Here is a 14,872-nt window from a genome sequence, read left to right as displayed (position 1 = left end):
GTTTCGTATCGTATCAACGATGCCATCTGTGACATATATGACGTGTGACGTAGTTCGAACGTTTGTACTAGCTCTGATGCTAGCTTACGACAGATCTCATACAAAAAAGTACACCATACGGCAGCCAAGCAATCGAAGCATTCGCATTTCGCATGAATTATTACGAGATTTCACCCCAAACCATCAATATTTGCTCTATAAGTACATCTTGGCCCCTAAATTGGCACCCCAAAAATATTAGATAGCCGTGACGTAAGCAGGGGTGGGTTCATTGACCTCTGAGCCCTCGTAGTGTGTACGAGTCAACGACCTTATCACGAGGGTTAGAAAAATGTTAGATATTTTTCGGCGATACGTGGCCGATATCGTCTTGTCATTGTATCTTGGGGTACATAATTATTTGTAGTTACTTTTTTCTCCTTTGAAAAACGCGTGTGTGTGTCGTACATACAACATAACAATACGTCTGTTATAAAATATCCGAAGATGTATGCAGAGGTGTTTGAAATAACACACACATTTCGGCATTCACAATGTTATTCCCAAACAATAGGGGGTGAGGCTAATGCCATATTCCTGACATAGTACCTAACTCCAGGCCACTAAGTATACCTATTGAGACATATTCTACCTCTAATATAAATAAGAATAGACCCGGGAATCGAACCCAAGGCCTCGTGACCACCAGTCGCATACACTACCGCAAATACCACAGCGGCAGTCAGTGTGTAGATCGCTGCAAGTTGTATTTATTATGCAGTATTTAATTTTGGATGGATTTGAAAATCGTCATTGCATGTCCAATCGTCTTTGTGTTACAGTTGATATTTTTGATGTTGATGCAGTTTCATGAATTGTTGTTTCAATACATGTTATGTAAAACATTTATGTACATTCGATACACAAAGAACTCTGATTCAATGACGTAAAATAAATTATTATTGCGTATTCTCAGAAAAAAATATCGTGATCGCCGTAAATAATGTACCTTAATTACAAAAAGAATTTGGTATGCGCCACAGCAATAAGCGGAATATCGAATTTCTGAAAATCTTTGCACAAATCCTTTAAAACCGGATTTTTTATAACTTTCCCTAGCACATATTAACGTTGTTGCAGAAACTAGTATAAAAATAGCTCTTTGAAGTTCCAAATCGCAATCAAAATCATCAAGTTCAATAAACTGGTCAAAAGGGGAGAAATATTGCAGTCTGTCCCCAGCGAGGGTGGTGTTTGACAGGGGCGAGGGATGATCGCGCAGTCATTATGTCCATGTGTCTCTTTGTCAAACTATGTACTGATCTATAATAATCTATCTTATCCATAAAGCTATGTACAGTTTCGCACATTTTCTGAACTATATTTGGCCATAGTTAAACGGAAAGGATCCAACCCACACTATGGGTAAAATGAGTTATGTATACCAAAACACTCCTTGAAGTTAAAATTTTAATATCACGAAAACAATCCAAGTAAAATTCAAACCCACCATGAAGTTATAGTCCTGAGTTAGTCCCCAAAGTTAGTGATCTGAACTTAAAAGTTAAATATCTCGAAACTACGTCTGTGTGGGTTGGATCGTTTCCGTTTAACTATGGCCATTTGAAACTTAGTATTATTTTTTTTACTATCACTGCTAAACAAAGTTTCCTTGAGGTGTCTGTCTGTTTACGATAAACCTATACCGTAAAACTCCATTCGGATCTCCAAATGGAGTTTTACGCCGTTCTGTCTAGGTAATAGATAGACTGAATCATTATTAAAGTAAGGTAAGGTAAGACTTACATAGAGTGAACCACGAAGACCTTTCCCATGGTTCAGTCTATCTAGTGTATAATTTGGTAAAGTTGACTCGTTATAATCCGGCAAACACAGTCGTTGTATATACTTAATATTGAGATAGAGATACACTTAGCATGTTTATACTTACGAAAGTTTTAACCAGTCATAATTAAATCGTTAGCACCAGTTTTACGGCTTACAGAATAACTCGTATCAATTACCTAGCTAGATAGAAAATTGAACACAATTCATACTTACATTATTGCCGTCACTTTATCTATTGATACCATAAAGCATTCATATTAATTTGACTTTTTGCGAACTCTACTGATATTCGTAACTTTTAGTACAAAGTTTTAATTTTTTACCCTAGTTTCATCAAAACACAGACAGGATTTAAGCCGATTGAATCAGCGGCCCCTAGCTCGTGGCTCTCAATACTTTGTAACAATGTTATGTGTTATAGCTTACAGGCATTCGTTAATATCAGAGTACTCATGTAGCATGTCGCAGGCAAAACAATCCGTCAGGATTTATCCAGAATTGCCGGACCCGGTAGTAATTGTAGGTAATGCCCGCTGTCTGAATTCGAAGCCCGCCCGATCGGCAATATTCTTTGTTTAAGTAAAAAAAAAATAAAAGAATAATTCATTAAAATCTTAACATTATCAAACCTTCCTTGGAAACCGCTCTATTTATTGTGAAAAATGTAGAAAAAACTTATTTGGTGAAAGACGTCGACGAAACTCTATAATCGATGAAAATACAACTTATACTACTATACTGTTTTTGCCAATAGATAAAATGATTTAAGAGAAAGGTATTGCTGTACCAATTAAAACGGATTTCTGTAAATTGAAATATGTTGGTTGTTGAATATGGGGAAAACAAAGGCTAAGAGCCTAACAGTTTGCTCAAAAAGTTCGGCTTGTTTTTTATATTTGGCATCCAAAACTAGACATTAAATGCTCGTAAAAATCAGATTGTAACTGAACCGCAACATGTCCAGTGCAACATCGTCTACATATTTAGAATACGTACATCACCGACAGGGATTAATTATCTGCCCCTACCTGATTTAAGCCTCTCTTTGAAGTTTTAATAAATAAGCCACCCTCTATATTATTAGTCTGACCGGGGTGGTGGGACTGGTGGGATTGATTTGGCGGTGACCATGGATACCCTCTCCCTCCCGGCTACCGTTTCAGGGCGTCTCGACGGCTGTACGTCGCGTATGATTTCGAAAATTTGAGGATAAATAGTATAAAAATCTTTTGCGCTGCATACTGGATGTTTACAGGGTAACAAAACTAAAATTCTAATTAGTCTGTCAATTACATTTAGTGGGCTATACCTGGTGTATTTAAAAAAGATACGGACACGATTTTTTTTACTTGGAAATAAAATAAATATAAGGTCATTTATTTAACAAGCAAATTTCTGAAAAGCCAACGCCAAATAAAATACGTGAGTTTGGTTTACCACTTTTTCATACATGTGCGTTTAAGAACTCAATTAAAGGAAACAAGGAAGGAACAAGGAAAACTAGAGAAAAAATCCCTACAGCTTTCAAAGCATCATAATATATCTACGATGCAATAAGTCCTAATTAACCTTTTGTCTGTGTATGTAAAAAATAGTAGAATGGTACGAACGTGTCGGCAGCAGTTCACACTAAATTCCTATATTCTTTGGACAATTCGTCTGCCAAACACCCTGTAGGCTGTACCTATAAGTTCAAAATAACTTACTATAAAAAATCTACAAGCAAAGGACAATTCCCCAATGTCCTATCAAAACCCAGTACCATGGTGTCAACACTCGCGATCAAAGAGCCGTGCAATCTATGCACTGTGATGTCTGCTAATATAATTGCTTGTTTACCATTCTACATACATATATACGTATATACCTAGCTATATACCTGTCTGCGGCTTCGCTCGTCTGGCGGAGAATTACATTGACATACCAAATTGCTTTTTATACTTCCGAGATTTGAATTTAATTTAATGTTTAAAGCTGTTTGTTTTTGTGTTCGTTTATTCATCGTATGGTTGGTTGTCAACTTAGTGTAAAAGTTGTTAAAAGCTTTTCGATATGGTTTAACAACTGTTATTTTAAATTATATCAAAGGAGATTGTTGACGTGCCTTCTGAAGTACGTGATATAAGAACGGATACGCTCAGTTCGCATCACACTGTGGTCACCCATCCATAGAATGTCCGCGCTAAAGTTGCTTCACTTTACCGACCGGTAAAGCAAATGAGATGAAAACGAATTGCTTGCTACTTTGCAAAGGTTTGTATATTTCTATGTTATGTATGCATATTTTGAAATCGCATACCTACGGGAGTTTTGTGTAGTGATCCTGACAAAACAGTTTTTCCAGGAGAAAGGCGTAGGTACATTTTGACTAGTGCAATTCCTGACAAAATATTTTTTTTCCTTATGGGAAAAAAGCGTAATTTTATGTATGTGTGCGTATGTAATATATTTCTTTATTAGCGACTGGATCTGGGAAACAATACTTATTATACTTAGCCTTGTAAATACTTACTCTCTTACAGAAAACACGTATCCAGGAATAGAATCCAATACCTCTACAATCCACATACTTACCACTGCTGTGCAAAAGTGAAACATTTGACATGTAACATATGTATGTTGAATTATTAATTAGTAGCTGGTATTCGTTCTGGTTGAGCGCTGCCCACCCCTCTGGGGTGCTAGCGAGTACGTGGCATTCATAATGAACATGTGACGGATGCAGTAATATTGCACACTGTACTACACGACAATAGCTTATCCTACTGATATTATAAAGGCGAAAGTTTGAGAGAATGTATGGATGTTTGTTACTCTTTCACGCAACTACTACTGAACAGATTACGATAAATTTGATATATAGGTAGGTAGTTGCAGTCCCAGAATAACACAAAGGCTACTATTTAAGATTAAGGTTATTTAGGTTTAGGTAAGGTTTTTATTTTTGGTTTAGTTTATCAATAAATGAAAGTTACTACGACAAAGTAAAAATGACTTTACTGTACATAACGCCTCATTTACTAGAAGGTTTAAGCAGAGGTGTGTGCGATACACCCTCCCTATTGCCTATACCAAACTGCTATTGAAGAAATAGTGCCTAGTGATCAGCAATTGTACACATAAGTAAATTTTCTCCATGGACTCTATTGCCTGTGCAAATTCTTACCAGCATTTTTCGTTATTTTAATTATTAATTATTTTCCAAATTGGTGAAGGATTTCTACGTTAGGTATACATATCTGTGCGTCGTAATTAGCAATATGTTATTGTAATTTCTAAAAGGGCACATGTCTTATGTCTTTGTTTATGGAATGTGCCCTTTCAAATATGCATATTCTATTAAAATGTACCGTTCAAGCGACGATAATATCAAAATCAAATCATTTATTCATATAGGTCGAATTGTGACATTTACTATTGTCTACACAGTTACTGTCTTACTTCCAATCAATTTTGAAAAAGACTTTACACACTGTATAACTAATCTGAACTAAGTACTATTTAATTGGTTTGGAATGTAGAGCCAGTTGTAAAGCTACTTGACGATTAAAAAGGGCGATTATTTCCAGTTCTTTTTATCAACTCTACCGCAGCTCTTTACGTAAATTAATTAAAAGTAACAACCAGAGGTGTCAATGATTGACTGAAATTAATTTATGACTGTGAAAATGTACACATTATGACAACTACTAGTAAAGTGAATTCAAATCTCTATGCTAGCAGTTTGGCAACGTATGACCATAGTTATCAAATCTTTTAAATTACTTACCCCCGGTTTCTGAGGTACATTAAGCGGTAATTTATGTGTTCAATAGTTAGTGTTTAAACTCATATAAAAATGTCAGTTTGAATAGATTAACTATCGCTAAATGTGCCTCAGAAACCGGACATTAAACTTTCGCTTTGCATGATAATAATCAATATTATAATTTAATATTACACAGGAATTAAGGCGACTATGAATGTTTAACTGGGTTTGTTGCCTGGTAGTCTTGGGAAATATTAAATTATTGTTTATCTAGACTCTAGAGTGTATTAAGATTTGTGTGTGTGTGTTGTGTGTATTGTGTAAACACTCGTTTTTGAAAGGTTGATCAAACAATTGTTCAATAATATGACTTTCAAAATAAAGTGTTGTCAAGTAGTTCGAATAAAAAGCCTGTCAAGTTTTTATTCTGACACTGACATAGTTATTATTTTGTATCAGTAGTGATATTATAATGTAATAAATTAGTTTTTCAGCAATTCAAATGATATTAGAAAAGTGGTTTGAAATCTTATGCAGTTATTTTAAAGTTGATCTATCTTTCAGAAACTGTGATGAGAAATTTAGTGTTTTAGGTGGAGATAATGCTGTTTCCAGCATATTTTTAAGGATTTAGGTAAAAGGATGAATAAACAACAAACTCATTTCGGGTTTTTTATATATTTAGAACAAGAAATGTATAGTTACAACCATTGAGGATATTAAATATCATATTGTAAAAACTATTGTAAAAAGTGAAGAGAATGTGACAATTTTTCCATATTTTTTTTATTATAATTAATTCCAATAAATTAATTAATTATAGACACATAAATTACGTGAAAATATTAATTAATAATTACTTAAAAACAGCCAAGTAACTACTGATGTAAATATATGGTTATTAATGCTTACTTTTAGGAATGAGTATTCTTTTTTATTCAAAATCTTTCTAATCCGTTGTCGATGAAAGATAATGTATTGAGATAGCCGAGAACTAGAGGTTTCACGCGTACATCACAGCAATGGCCGAGTTCGCGGCTACCTCCATACAAAAGCTTTCTCGAAACGTTCTTACAAAATATCGGGAACAACATTTATGACTAAAGACGACACTAAAACTGTTACAAGAACTTTAAAAATATATCAGCTGTCAAATATATTATTGCGACGTTTTGACATTTCATACATTTTGTATATTCGTTGAGTTTGACACATTGTTGATAAGTGTTCGCGTCGCGAGCGAGTCGCGAGGCGGGGCCCGCACGAGCCGCGCACGGCCCACGCGCGACACACGCGCGGGACACGCACGAGGCACGCACGGGCACAGTTTTAGTGTGGCGACCTTACTCTCCACTACTATTTGTTGTGCAACTCAAAGTTTCCTCACAAAAGCTATAATGTAGAGGTAATTTTAAACCGACACAATAATTATTATAGAAATACCTAACTTTTAGGTACAATATCAACTAAATCGGTTAATACCACCAACACATACAGACACCTACCTCTTAATTTTATAATAATTCATAAAAAGACGAAAATGAAAAAGTCAACATTGATTGTTTTAATGTTTAATACCGGAAGATCTTAAGTGTTTTTTAAACGTTTTTTTTGCATTTTATTACTTTTATAAAATACGTATTTGTATCAAAGTGACGTCAGCGAGCACGAACAAGGAAAATGGCTGACCGAATTACTCATAATCTCATTTTATAATTATAAATATGATTGCTTTCATTGTCTAGTACACCTTAACGTTGAAGTTGGTAAAATACTTATTCAATACTTTTATTTTTTGAGATTCTTATCTTACGATGCATTTTTCTAAATTATTTCCTAGCCTTATCCGAGTCTGGGGAAGTCGGTCTGATTTACACATTAGAAAATTCACGCGAAGTCAGCCGGGCCGCTCTATGTAGAAGTGTTTATGAGTATTGACTATCAGTAAGTATGTACTAGGAGTATCACATGCTACTCTGCACGACGCGAGTTCGTTCCCATTGCGCGCAAATCATACCGGCAGTACGACCAGTAACCGAACGATTGAGCGACCAGTCGAGCGACCAGTCGATGCGACCACTAACTATGAACAAACGAACCCAGACACAGGACTATATAGAACAGTATATAATATAATGACACAGCAAATTGACTAATTAGCTAAATGTTTACGAAATGGGAACAAACTGTTATCATGCAGTATAAGAGGAATCGACACCGAAAACGAATACTAATAAATAGACAGTGAAATTGATATTACATGATATTACTTTTTATTTTAAATTCGAAACTATTGGTTATTAATATTTTTTTTATTCATAATTACCGCTTACCCGAAGCAGGACCGATACCCGAGATGTTTATTTACATATTTATTGCAATCTGTTATTTACCGAACGGCGTATTGTCAAGCTAATATCAATCTAATGTTCGTAAATAAAGCTTTACTCTACGTCAGGTCGTTTGACTCTCGCTCCGGTTTTCACTGTCTATAACGATTACACAGGGATAAAAACACATAGGGCTATGTAGTCAGAGAATCGTTTACGATCAGTCGAAAGGATTAAACAAAGTACAACACTATGTGTTCGGAACATTGTGACGATGACCGTGTTGTGAGGAAGCGACAAGCTGCTAGCTCGGAGCTGTATTTATAAAATTATCCGTTACCGTATTACATTATAAGTATTAAGCTACTACTAGAGAAACGGATCCAAAATACAAGGAAGTACGTGGTGAGCAAATGTAGTACATATTAATAAATTTGTTAATAATTTTATAACAGTACAGCTGTAGCAGCATATAATTATGTGTTGTGCATTGCGTTCTGTTAGTTTCACTAGAAAATTTTGACATATGTAGTAATAGTAACACATTTAGTCGATGTCTCGAGTTTTCTACGACGTGAAAAATATTTCAATCGAGTCAGGATCGAGCGAGGGTGCGTGTCGCAACACTCTACGCGGTTTCCGTTTATTAAATTGAGCATATCGAGGCGCGTCTAGTGTTGGGACACTTTGGTGTTACACTGAAATATTTTTACGTGCAGAAATATAAAACTTACGTATTTATTTACTATGGAAGATATCATTTCTTCATTTGTGACCTAACTATCGGAATCGCGTACATCTCGGCCGGCTTGGTGGTTTGTGCATGCCGCCGAGTTTAAGGCCATTCCACTACACACCACGTTAAGCTGCATAGAAAAAACTCTACATGCTTTTATTCCCATCGTACACCACTATTTCTAACCGTAGTTTCACACTGGACAGTTCACGCAGTTTTGGATTTATATTTTCAATTGATTTACTTATTAAATATGGGCCATTAACCATGGTTTGTACGCGTGAGTGCATGATTGTGACCACAGAACAGAGACGCAGTCAGTGCGGCGATGGACTAGCAACCTAATACTTAATTACTATCGCGGCTTTTATTGCTGTGTGCCACTGGGAGCGGCGCCGAGGAGCGCGCCCAGAGCGCTCCCCTGCGCGGCTCCCGTGCAGTCTCCGCGCGCAGCGTCACTTACACTATACACTGTACGGCGCAGAGGCAGGCGGCAGGGAGACAGACCAGCTCGGTGCACACATAATCTTATCATAAGATAGGAGAAGGAGTAGGCGCCTACTGATACACGGGTATACTGATATATGGCACATTCATGCAGACGTCAAAGCACATGCTCTCGCTCGGGAAACACATGGATCAAACAAATCTCCCATTATAATCTCTGTTCTGTGATTTAACTTACGTTAATATTTTATTTATTAATTAAGATCAATCGTCACGTGATTCTTTTAACTTTATTTTTGCTAATTTCACAGCCTCGTTGTCAATTAGCCTATGCGTATTAGTATTGTTTCTGTGTTGCCAATTAAATTACGTTTTTTAATATTTTTTTAATAATATTATTATTTTTTATTTAATTTCATAAAAATGCATCAAAACACCGTTCAAAAAGTAGCCGTTATGCTATTGATAATAGGTCAGATTATCCCTTGTCACTTACTGGGGTTAGTTACTTAGCATCGACGTATGTATCCACAACCTATATACCATAGTTTTGTAGATAGCTTCGTTGGTTAAAGTTTCAAGTGGCACCGCGCGTCGCGACGACTCGCGTCGCACGCGTCTGTGGCGTCGCTCGCGTCGCGCGCGTCGCGTGCGCGGCGCAGGTCGCAGCTGCGTGTGCTCGAGGATTACTTGTATACGTACGGTTCACGCGTGACACATACACATCACATATATGTACGGTATACGCCGCGAACATCGTCAGGTGATAGGATTGCTCTAGCGTCTCCTAGCGGGTGGGTGCCAGCCGTGCGACCTGCGCTGCTCACTCGCAAGCATTCGAAACATTAACCACTCTCAATTAGTAGAACGTTTTGCGAGTCTGCCGCTTACAACTATGAAGATATGAATTACAGTATATTTTAAAATACATATAAAAATATTAAGTTAATTATGGTGTAATCGTTACCCGTGTGTTCTGTTACAAAATTCACAATATTTTATTGCTTCTCGCGTTACGTACTACTAAGCTATTGAGCACTATTATTAATTTTATTATTATTCTTTTAATAATTATTACCGAAAGAAGGGGGGCGCACAAAACATTCTACTAACTAGTGACGTAACACCTAACCGAACTCCTAACGAACAATTTCACTCCAAAATATCATTTTTGCATTTTTATCATTTGCATCTCATTATTTCTTATTTATTATCTAAAAAGTCGATGAGTTTTCAGTAAAATACTTTGGTGTTTTTTGTTTCGATTCAAAACGACGTATTAAGCTTTATTATACGCAATAATTTGAGAAAAAAACTTTTAATCAAAAAGGATTTTTTAACAATTTTGTGATTAAATCATATTTGAGTGAGATTTTTTTTCAAATAATTTAGCACGTCCAAGCTCCCGATCTAGATTAATTGCCCGATATATTTCCCTAATAAATAAATCAATTTAGGTTTACCTTACGAACGTTCGACGAAACGCCCGCTTTTATCGATATCGACATATTGACAGGTACAACCTTATACAATACACCATTACACCTGTCCGCATATGACTAGAGAAGAGATCATTATCGACATAGCACGATATCGATAAAAGCCGACGACATAGGAATATAATTAAAATTATAATATATTAAATAAGTTAAATGCACACCTAAGTTTACACATAAAATACAATTAATTGCACATACACTAAATTAATGACAGTAAATCTAAGATGAAAGAACTGATGACGAAATTATCATTAAGATTATTATTATCAACATTGATCATTAACTTCAACTATTCAAAATATCAAATATTTTTTTTAAATTTAAATTTAATAATTATTCCCTTTGGAATATATGACTAGAATAGTTGAAATTTTTATGCTGAATTAAAAACAACACAAAACACAACAACTATTTAAACCTAAGAGACGACTACAATAGTACAAGTAGGTAATAAATAGCTTCAGCAAAACTTGTGCTTTACACGCCGACCACGCATATACTAACTTTCTTGCCAACCGTACGTTCAAATTAAACGAAACACAAGTGGCGCCCCCGGGCGGCACTTCACCCTCACTTCACGTGACACCTGTCAACGCTGTCAACGCACAGCTGATGCGGTGACAGTCGAAGTGACGCGCGGAGACGCTCTGGTAACTTACGAATTTTCACTAAATTAATAAAAGTACTCCTAATAAAACGTATTATTACTAAAAATGGAATGTCGAAGCATATCTCAAGCTGTATCGAAATTAAGCGATTTTTTTGTCGTTTTTATATTATTAAATTAATAGAAGAAAATGAGTGTTAATCAAGTCGCGCGTTCACAGTGCGGATAAACTAATAGTTTACAATAAATAGTAAACAACCGTGGCGCGATCAGACGCGATCACACGCGATCACACGCGATCAGGCGCGATCACTCCACTCTCGTTGACACTATACGTCAACCGTTGTCAACCATTGTCAACCAACGCCTCTTCGAGTCATTTTGCTTTTTTTTAATAATATTTTTTTTAATAAATTATGGCTATTAGTTATTGCACGTTTTACATTTATAATAAATATATAAATACTTGTAAATTTTAATCTCCATCTTTGGTATGTTATGAGTAGATACCTATTTATTTAATATTTGAAATGTTACAAAACTGCATTTTTTACATAATATTAAGTATATATTTTTTTACAAAAATCGTAGGGTCGTTAGGACGGCACGATATTTAAAATATCTATTCAAGTTCGATGTTTCATTATAGGTCTTTGTCGGGTCAAAGTTCTATGATACATATAGTGACTAGTGTGACGTTTATACGCGGCGAGATTTTAGTTATTTAGTTAATCATTTATTTAAATTAAACAACTTTTTTTTCTATTTACAAATTTCCATTTAGACTAAGACAATTAAAGCCTAGTTCGAATAGACGCAGGGCCGCATCCATACATTATTATATAGCAGGTACCGATCATATGTTTAGACATCGAGTTAATTATACTTTGGAGACGATATCGTTAGACTAGAGTATGCACCATTGTTCCGCGTACGGGCTCGTCCCCGCGCGGGGTGCGGCGGGAGCGGCCCGCGAGCGGGGGCGGACCCGCCCGCGGCCCGCCTCGCCCCGCCGCCGCCCGGAGCGCGGGCCCAGAACTGGCTGTATCGATTTTCCCAAGCTCCGCGCGCTAGCCGTGTCCGCACATTCGTCAACTCCGAGGCGACCTGGCGCCGCTCGTCGTGTTAAGCGTAATACCACAATCGAAAATGTATCTCAAAAATTTTTCTAAATCTAACTATCGCCGGCGGCGGGAGCCCCGTGCGGTCGACGCCAACCATCACCCCCTTGATCTTTAAAATTTTATCAAAACCTATCACAGTTTTTGATTAGTTTTTTTTTCATCCTTAATTTTAATATATGATTAAAATATACGTATAGATAATATATATTCCTCTTTCCAATCTTTAACAATATAACACTATTTTACTTCGATTAGTCGGCCAGTCGTCGGCCGTCACGTGATGTCGGCGAGTCGTGTGCGAGTCGTCGGCGAGTCGTGACTCGCTCGCCCCGTGTTATACGTACGTTAATGTAATTATTACGATATGATCGCATAAAAAATTGGAGCATAGCATTTAGGCTATTATTGCTAATATTATTTTATATTCGAAAACTATTTTCTCGATTACCACAACCGTTCATAAGCGAAGTTTAATATCATTATTTTGTTATTGACTATTAGCAATATGTATGTTTCGTGTTCTGGCCAGATCTGTCCACATCTCATGTGGAGCGTGCTTATTATATTATTGCAAGGTGCGTGCGGGAGCGTTCATTGAGCGCCATCTTATCCGGGCATGCGCAGAGCGCGCGCTGCCCGGCTGCCCGCCATTTTGGTTTGGACACTTAACCCAATTTCAGCGGGCGCGAGTACGAGGCGCTGAACAAAGACTCCGCACCGTACACTCAACACATCTCTAGATTTACAATTATAAAAACGCCCGCCGGGCAACCCTAGCAGTAGGGCGGGCCTCTCGGGAAGACACAGTCTATAGTCAGGTCCGATGTCTACGTACCGGACATGGTTACATAGGTACATAGGTACATAGCGTAGTAGCGTACATCACGTATAAGTATATAGTACACGCTTATCGAGTATTTGGCAATTAACATGGACACCGTACAGTTCGGCGATAGTTCACGTTGCACGTACACGGTGAAAACGTAATATTTTTACATAGAGCACGACAAAATACTATATTTTCACAGAGGAGACAAGCCAGGATCGGTCAGTACTCGCGGTACTGACTCGTAGAGTATGTGTATGTATGGGTGCGCGCCTGCTGTGCCGTCCTAGCGTCCGGCTAGGCCGAATCCGGGGCGATCCCCTTAGATGGTCTTGATTTTATTAGTCTTGAAGCTGACCTGTAGCACTCTGTTACCGAGAGTGTAGCCGTTGAGCGACTGGATGGCGACGACGGCCTCGTCGTAGTTGGTCATGGTGATGAACCCGTAGCCCTTGCACTTGTTGGTCTGCAGGTCGCGGATCACCTTCACGCTCTGCACGGCGCCGAAGGGGCCGAACAGCTGCCACAGCACGTTCTCCTCCGTCTCGGGCGCCAGGTTGTACACGAAGATGCACCACTCGGAGCCCACGGCGCCCGGCAGCACGCCGCCCAGCAGCTCGCCCGCCAGCGGGCTGTAGCGCTGCAGGCCCTTGTTGATAGCGAGGAGGGACTTGCCTGAGCTGAAGCGGCCGAGCGGCGCGGGGAAGCGCAGCGCGGCCGGCAGGTACGCGGCCAGCGGGGCCAGCGCCTTGCCGTTGTTGCTGGGGTTGTTCGCGAACTTCACTGTGATGGGCTCCGTCGCACCTTTGGGCACCGTCCCGTTCAGCTCCTGGATGGCGCGCTCCGCCTCCACGCGCTGGTCGAAGCGGATGAATCCCACGCCCTTAGACAGGCCCTGCTCGCCGCCGGTGAATGGCCGGCCACCACTGTTCTCGCACAGAATCCGCGAAGTAATAATCCGTCCGTAGGGGCTGAAGAGGCGCTCCAGCTCCGTCTGCGTCATCGTCTTGGGCAGGCCGGACACGTACAGGTTGGCGCCCTTGATGGCCTCGCTGCTGGGGCGCGCGTACGACACTTTGATGGTCTTGTTCTGCAGGCGCAGGCCGTTGAGCGTGGCGATGGCCTTCTCCGCGTCCTCGGGCCGGTGGTAGTTGACGAAGGCGTAGCCGAGGCTCTGGCCGCCGCCGTGCAGCGCGTGGTTGAGCGCGTCGGGGAACGCGGCGCCCTTGTTGCGGATCAGCTTGCACGACTCCACCTCGCCGATGCTCGAGAACAGGCTCCGGATCTCCTCCTGCGTCATGCTCTGCGGCAGGTAATTAATGATGAGGTTCGTCTTGGACTCCTCGCCCGAGCCGTTTTGCTGTTCACCGTCGCCTTTGGACATGGTGTCGGCTTAAATCATAAACGGAAAGAACGAAAGAGGAACGAAAAAACGCGATAAAACAAAAGTGCACGTCCGTAGGGGTAGCGCGCGCGAACGGTATTGAGGGGATGCCGGGCGAGCGGCGCGCAGCCGCGCCCTATCGACCGGCGGCTTACATAACTCGGTTCGTTCACCCTCCCGTTGGTATAGTGTCCGAAAAAACCAGATCTACCCCGGGCGGCATCGATCCGGCCCCGGGCCCACCCCCTCTACGTAACACCGTTCCGTTTCCACGAGATTTCGGGGACAACGAACGAGATACGATTTACGCGCACGCCTCGCTAAAACGCACGGAAATGGCGGAT

The 14,872-nt window shown here is 39.4% G+C and overlaps 1 protein-coding gene across 1 annotated transcript; it reads right to left on the bottom strand.

The window, feature by feature from the left end:
* Nucleotides 1-6,243: 6,243 nt before the first annotated feature.
* LOC142982966 (ELAV-like protein 4) lies at nt 6,244-14,614 on the bottom strand. Its single transcript, XM_076129722.1, has one exon. The coding sequence runs from the start codon at nt 14,526-14,528 to the stop codon at nt 13,467-13,469; it is 1,062 nt and encodes a 353-aa protein (XP_075985837.1). The 5' UTR covers nt 14,529-14,614; the 3' UTR covers nt 6,244-13,466.
* Nucleotides 14,615-14,872: the final 258 nt, after the last annotated feature.

The sequence above is a fragment of the Anticarsia gemmatalis genome, chromosome 23 (assembly GCF_050436995.1).
Source record: "Anticarsia gemmatalis isolate Benzon Research Colony breed Stoneville strain chromosome 23, ilAntGemm2 primary, whole genome shotgun sequence".
Taxonomy (NCBI): domain Eukaryota; kingdom Metazoa; phylum Arthropoda; class Insecta; order Lepidoptera; family Erebidae; genus Anticarsia; species Anticarsia gemmatalis.
Note: the sequence above shows the minus strand (reverse complement) of the source record. Positions and strands in the feature narration are given on the sequence as shown.

Excerpts from the sequence above, each read along its gene's own strand:
- LOC142982966 (XM_076129722.1), bottom strand. The coding sequence starts at position 14,528 with ATGTCCAAAGGCGACGGTGAACAGCAAAACGGCTCGGGCGAGGAGTCC.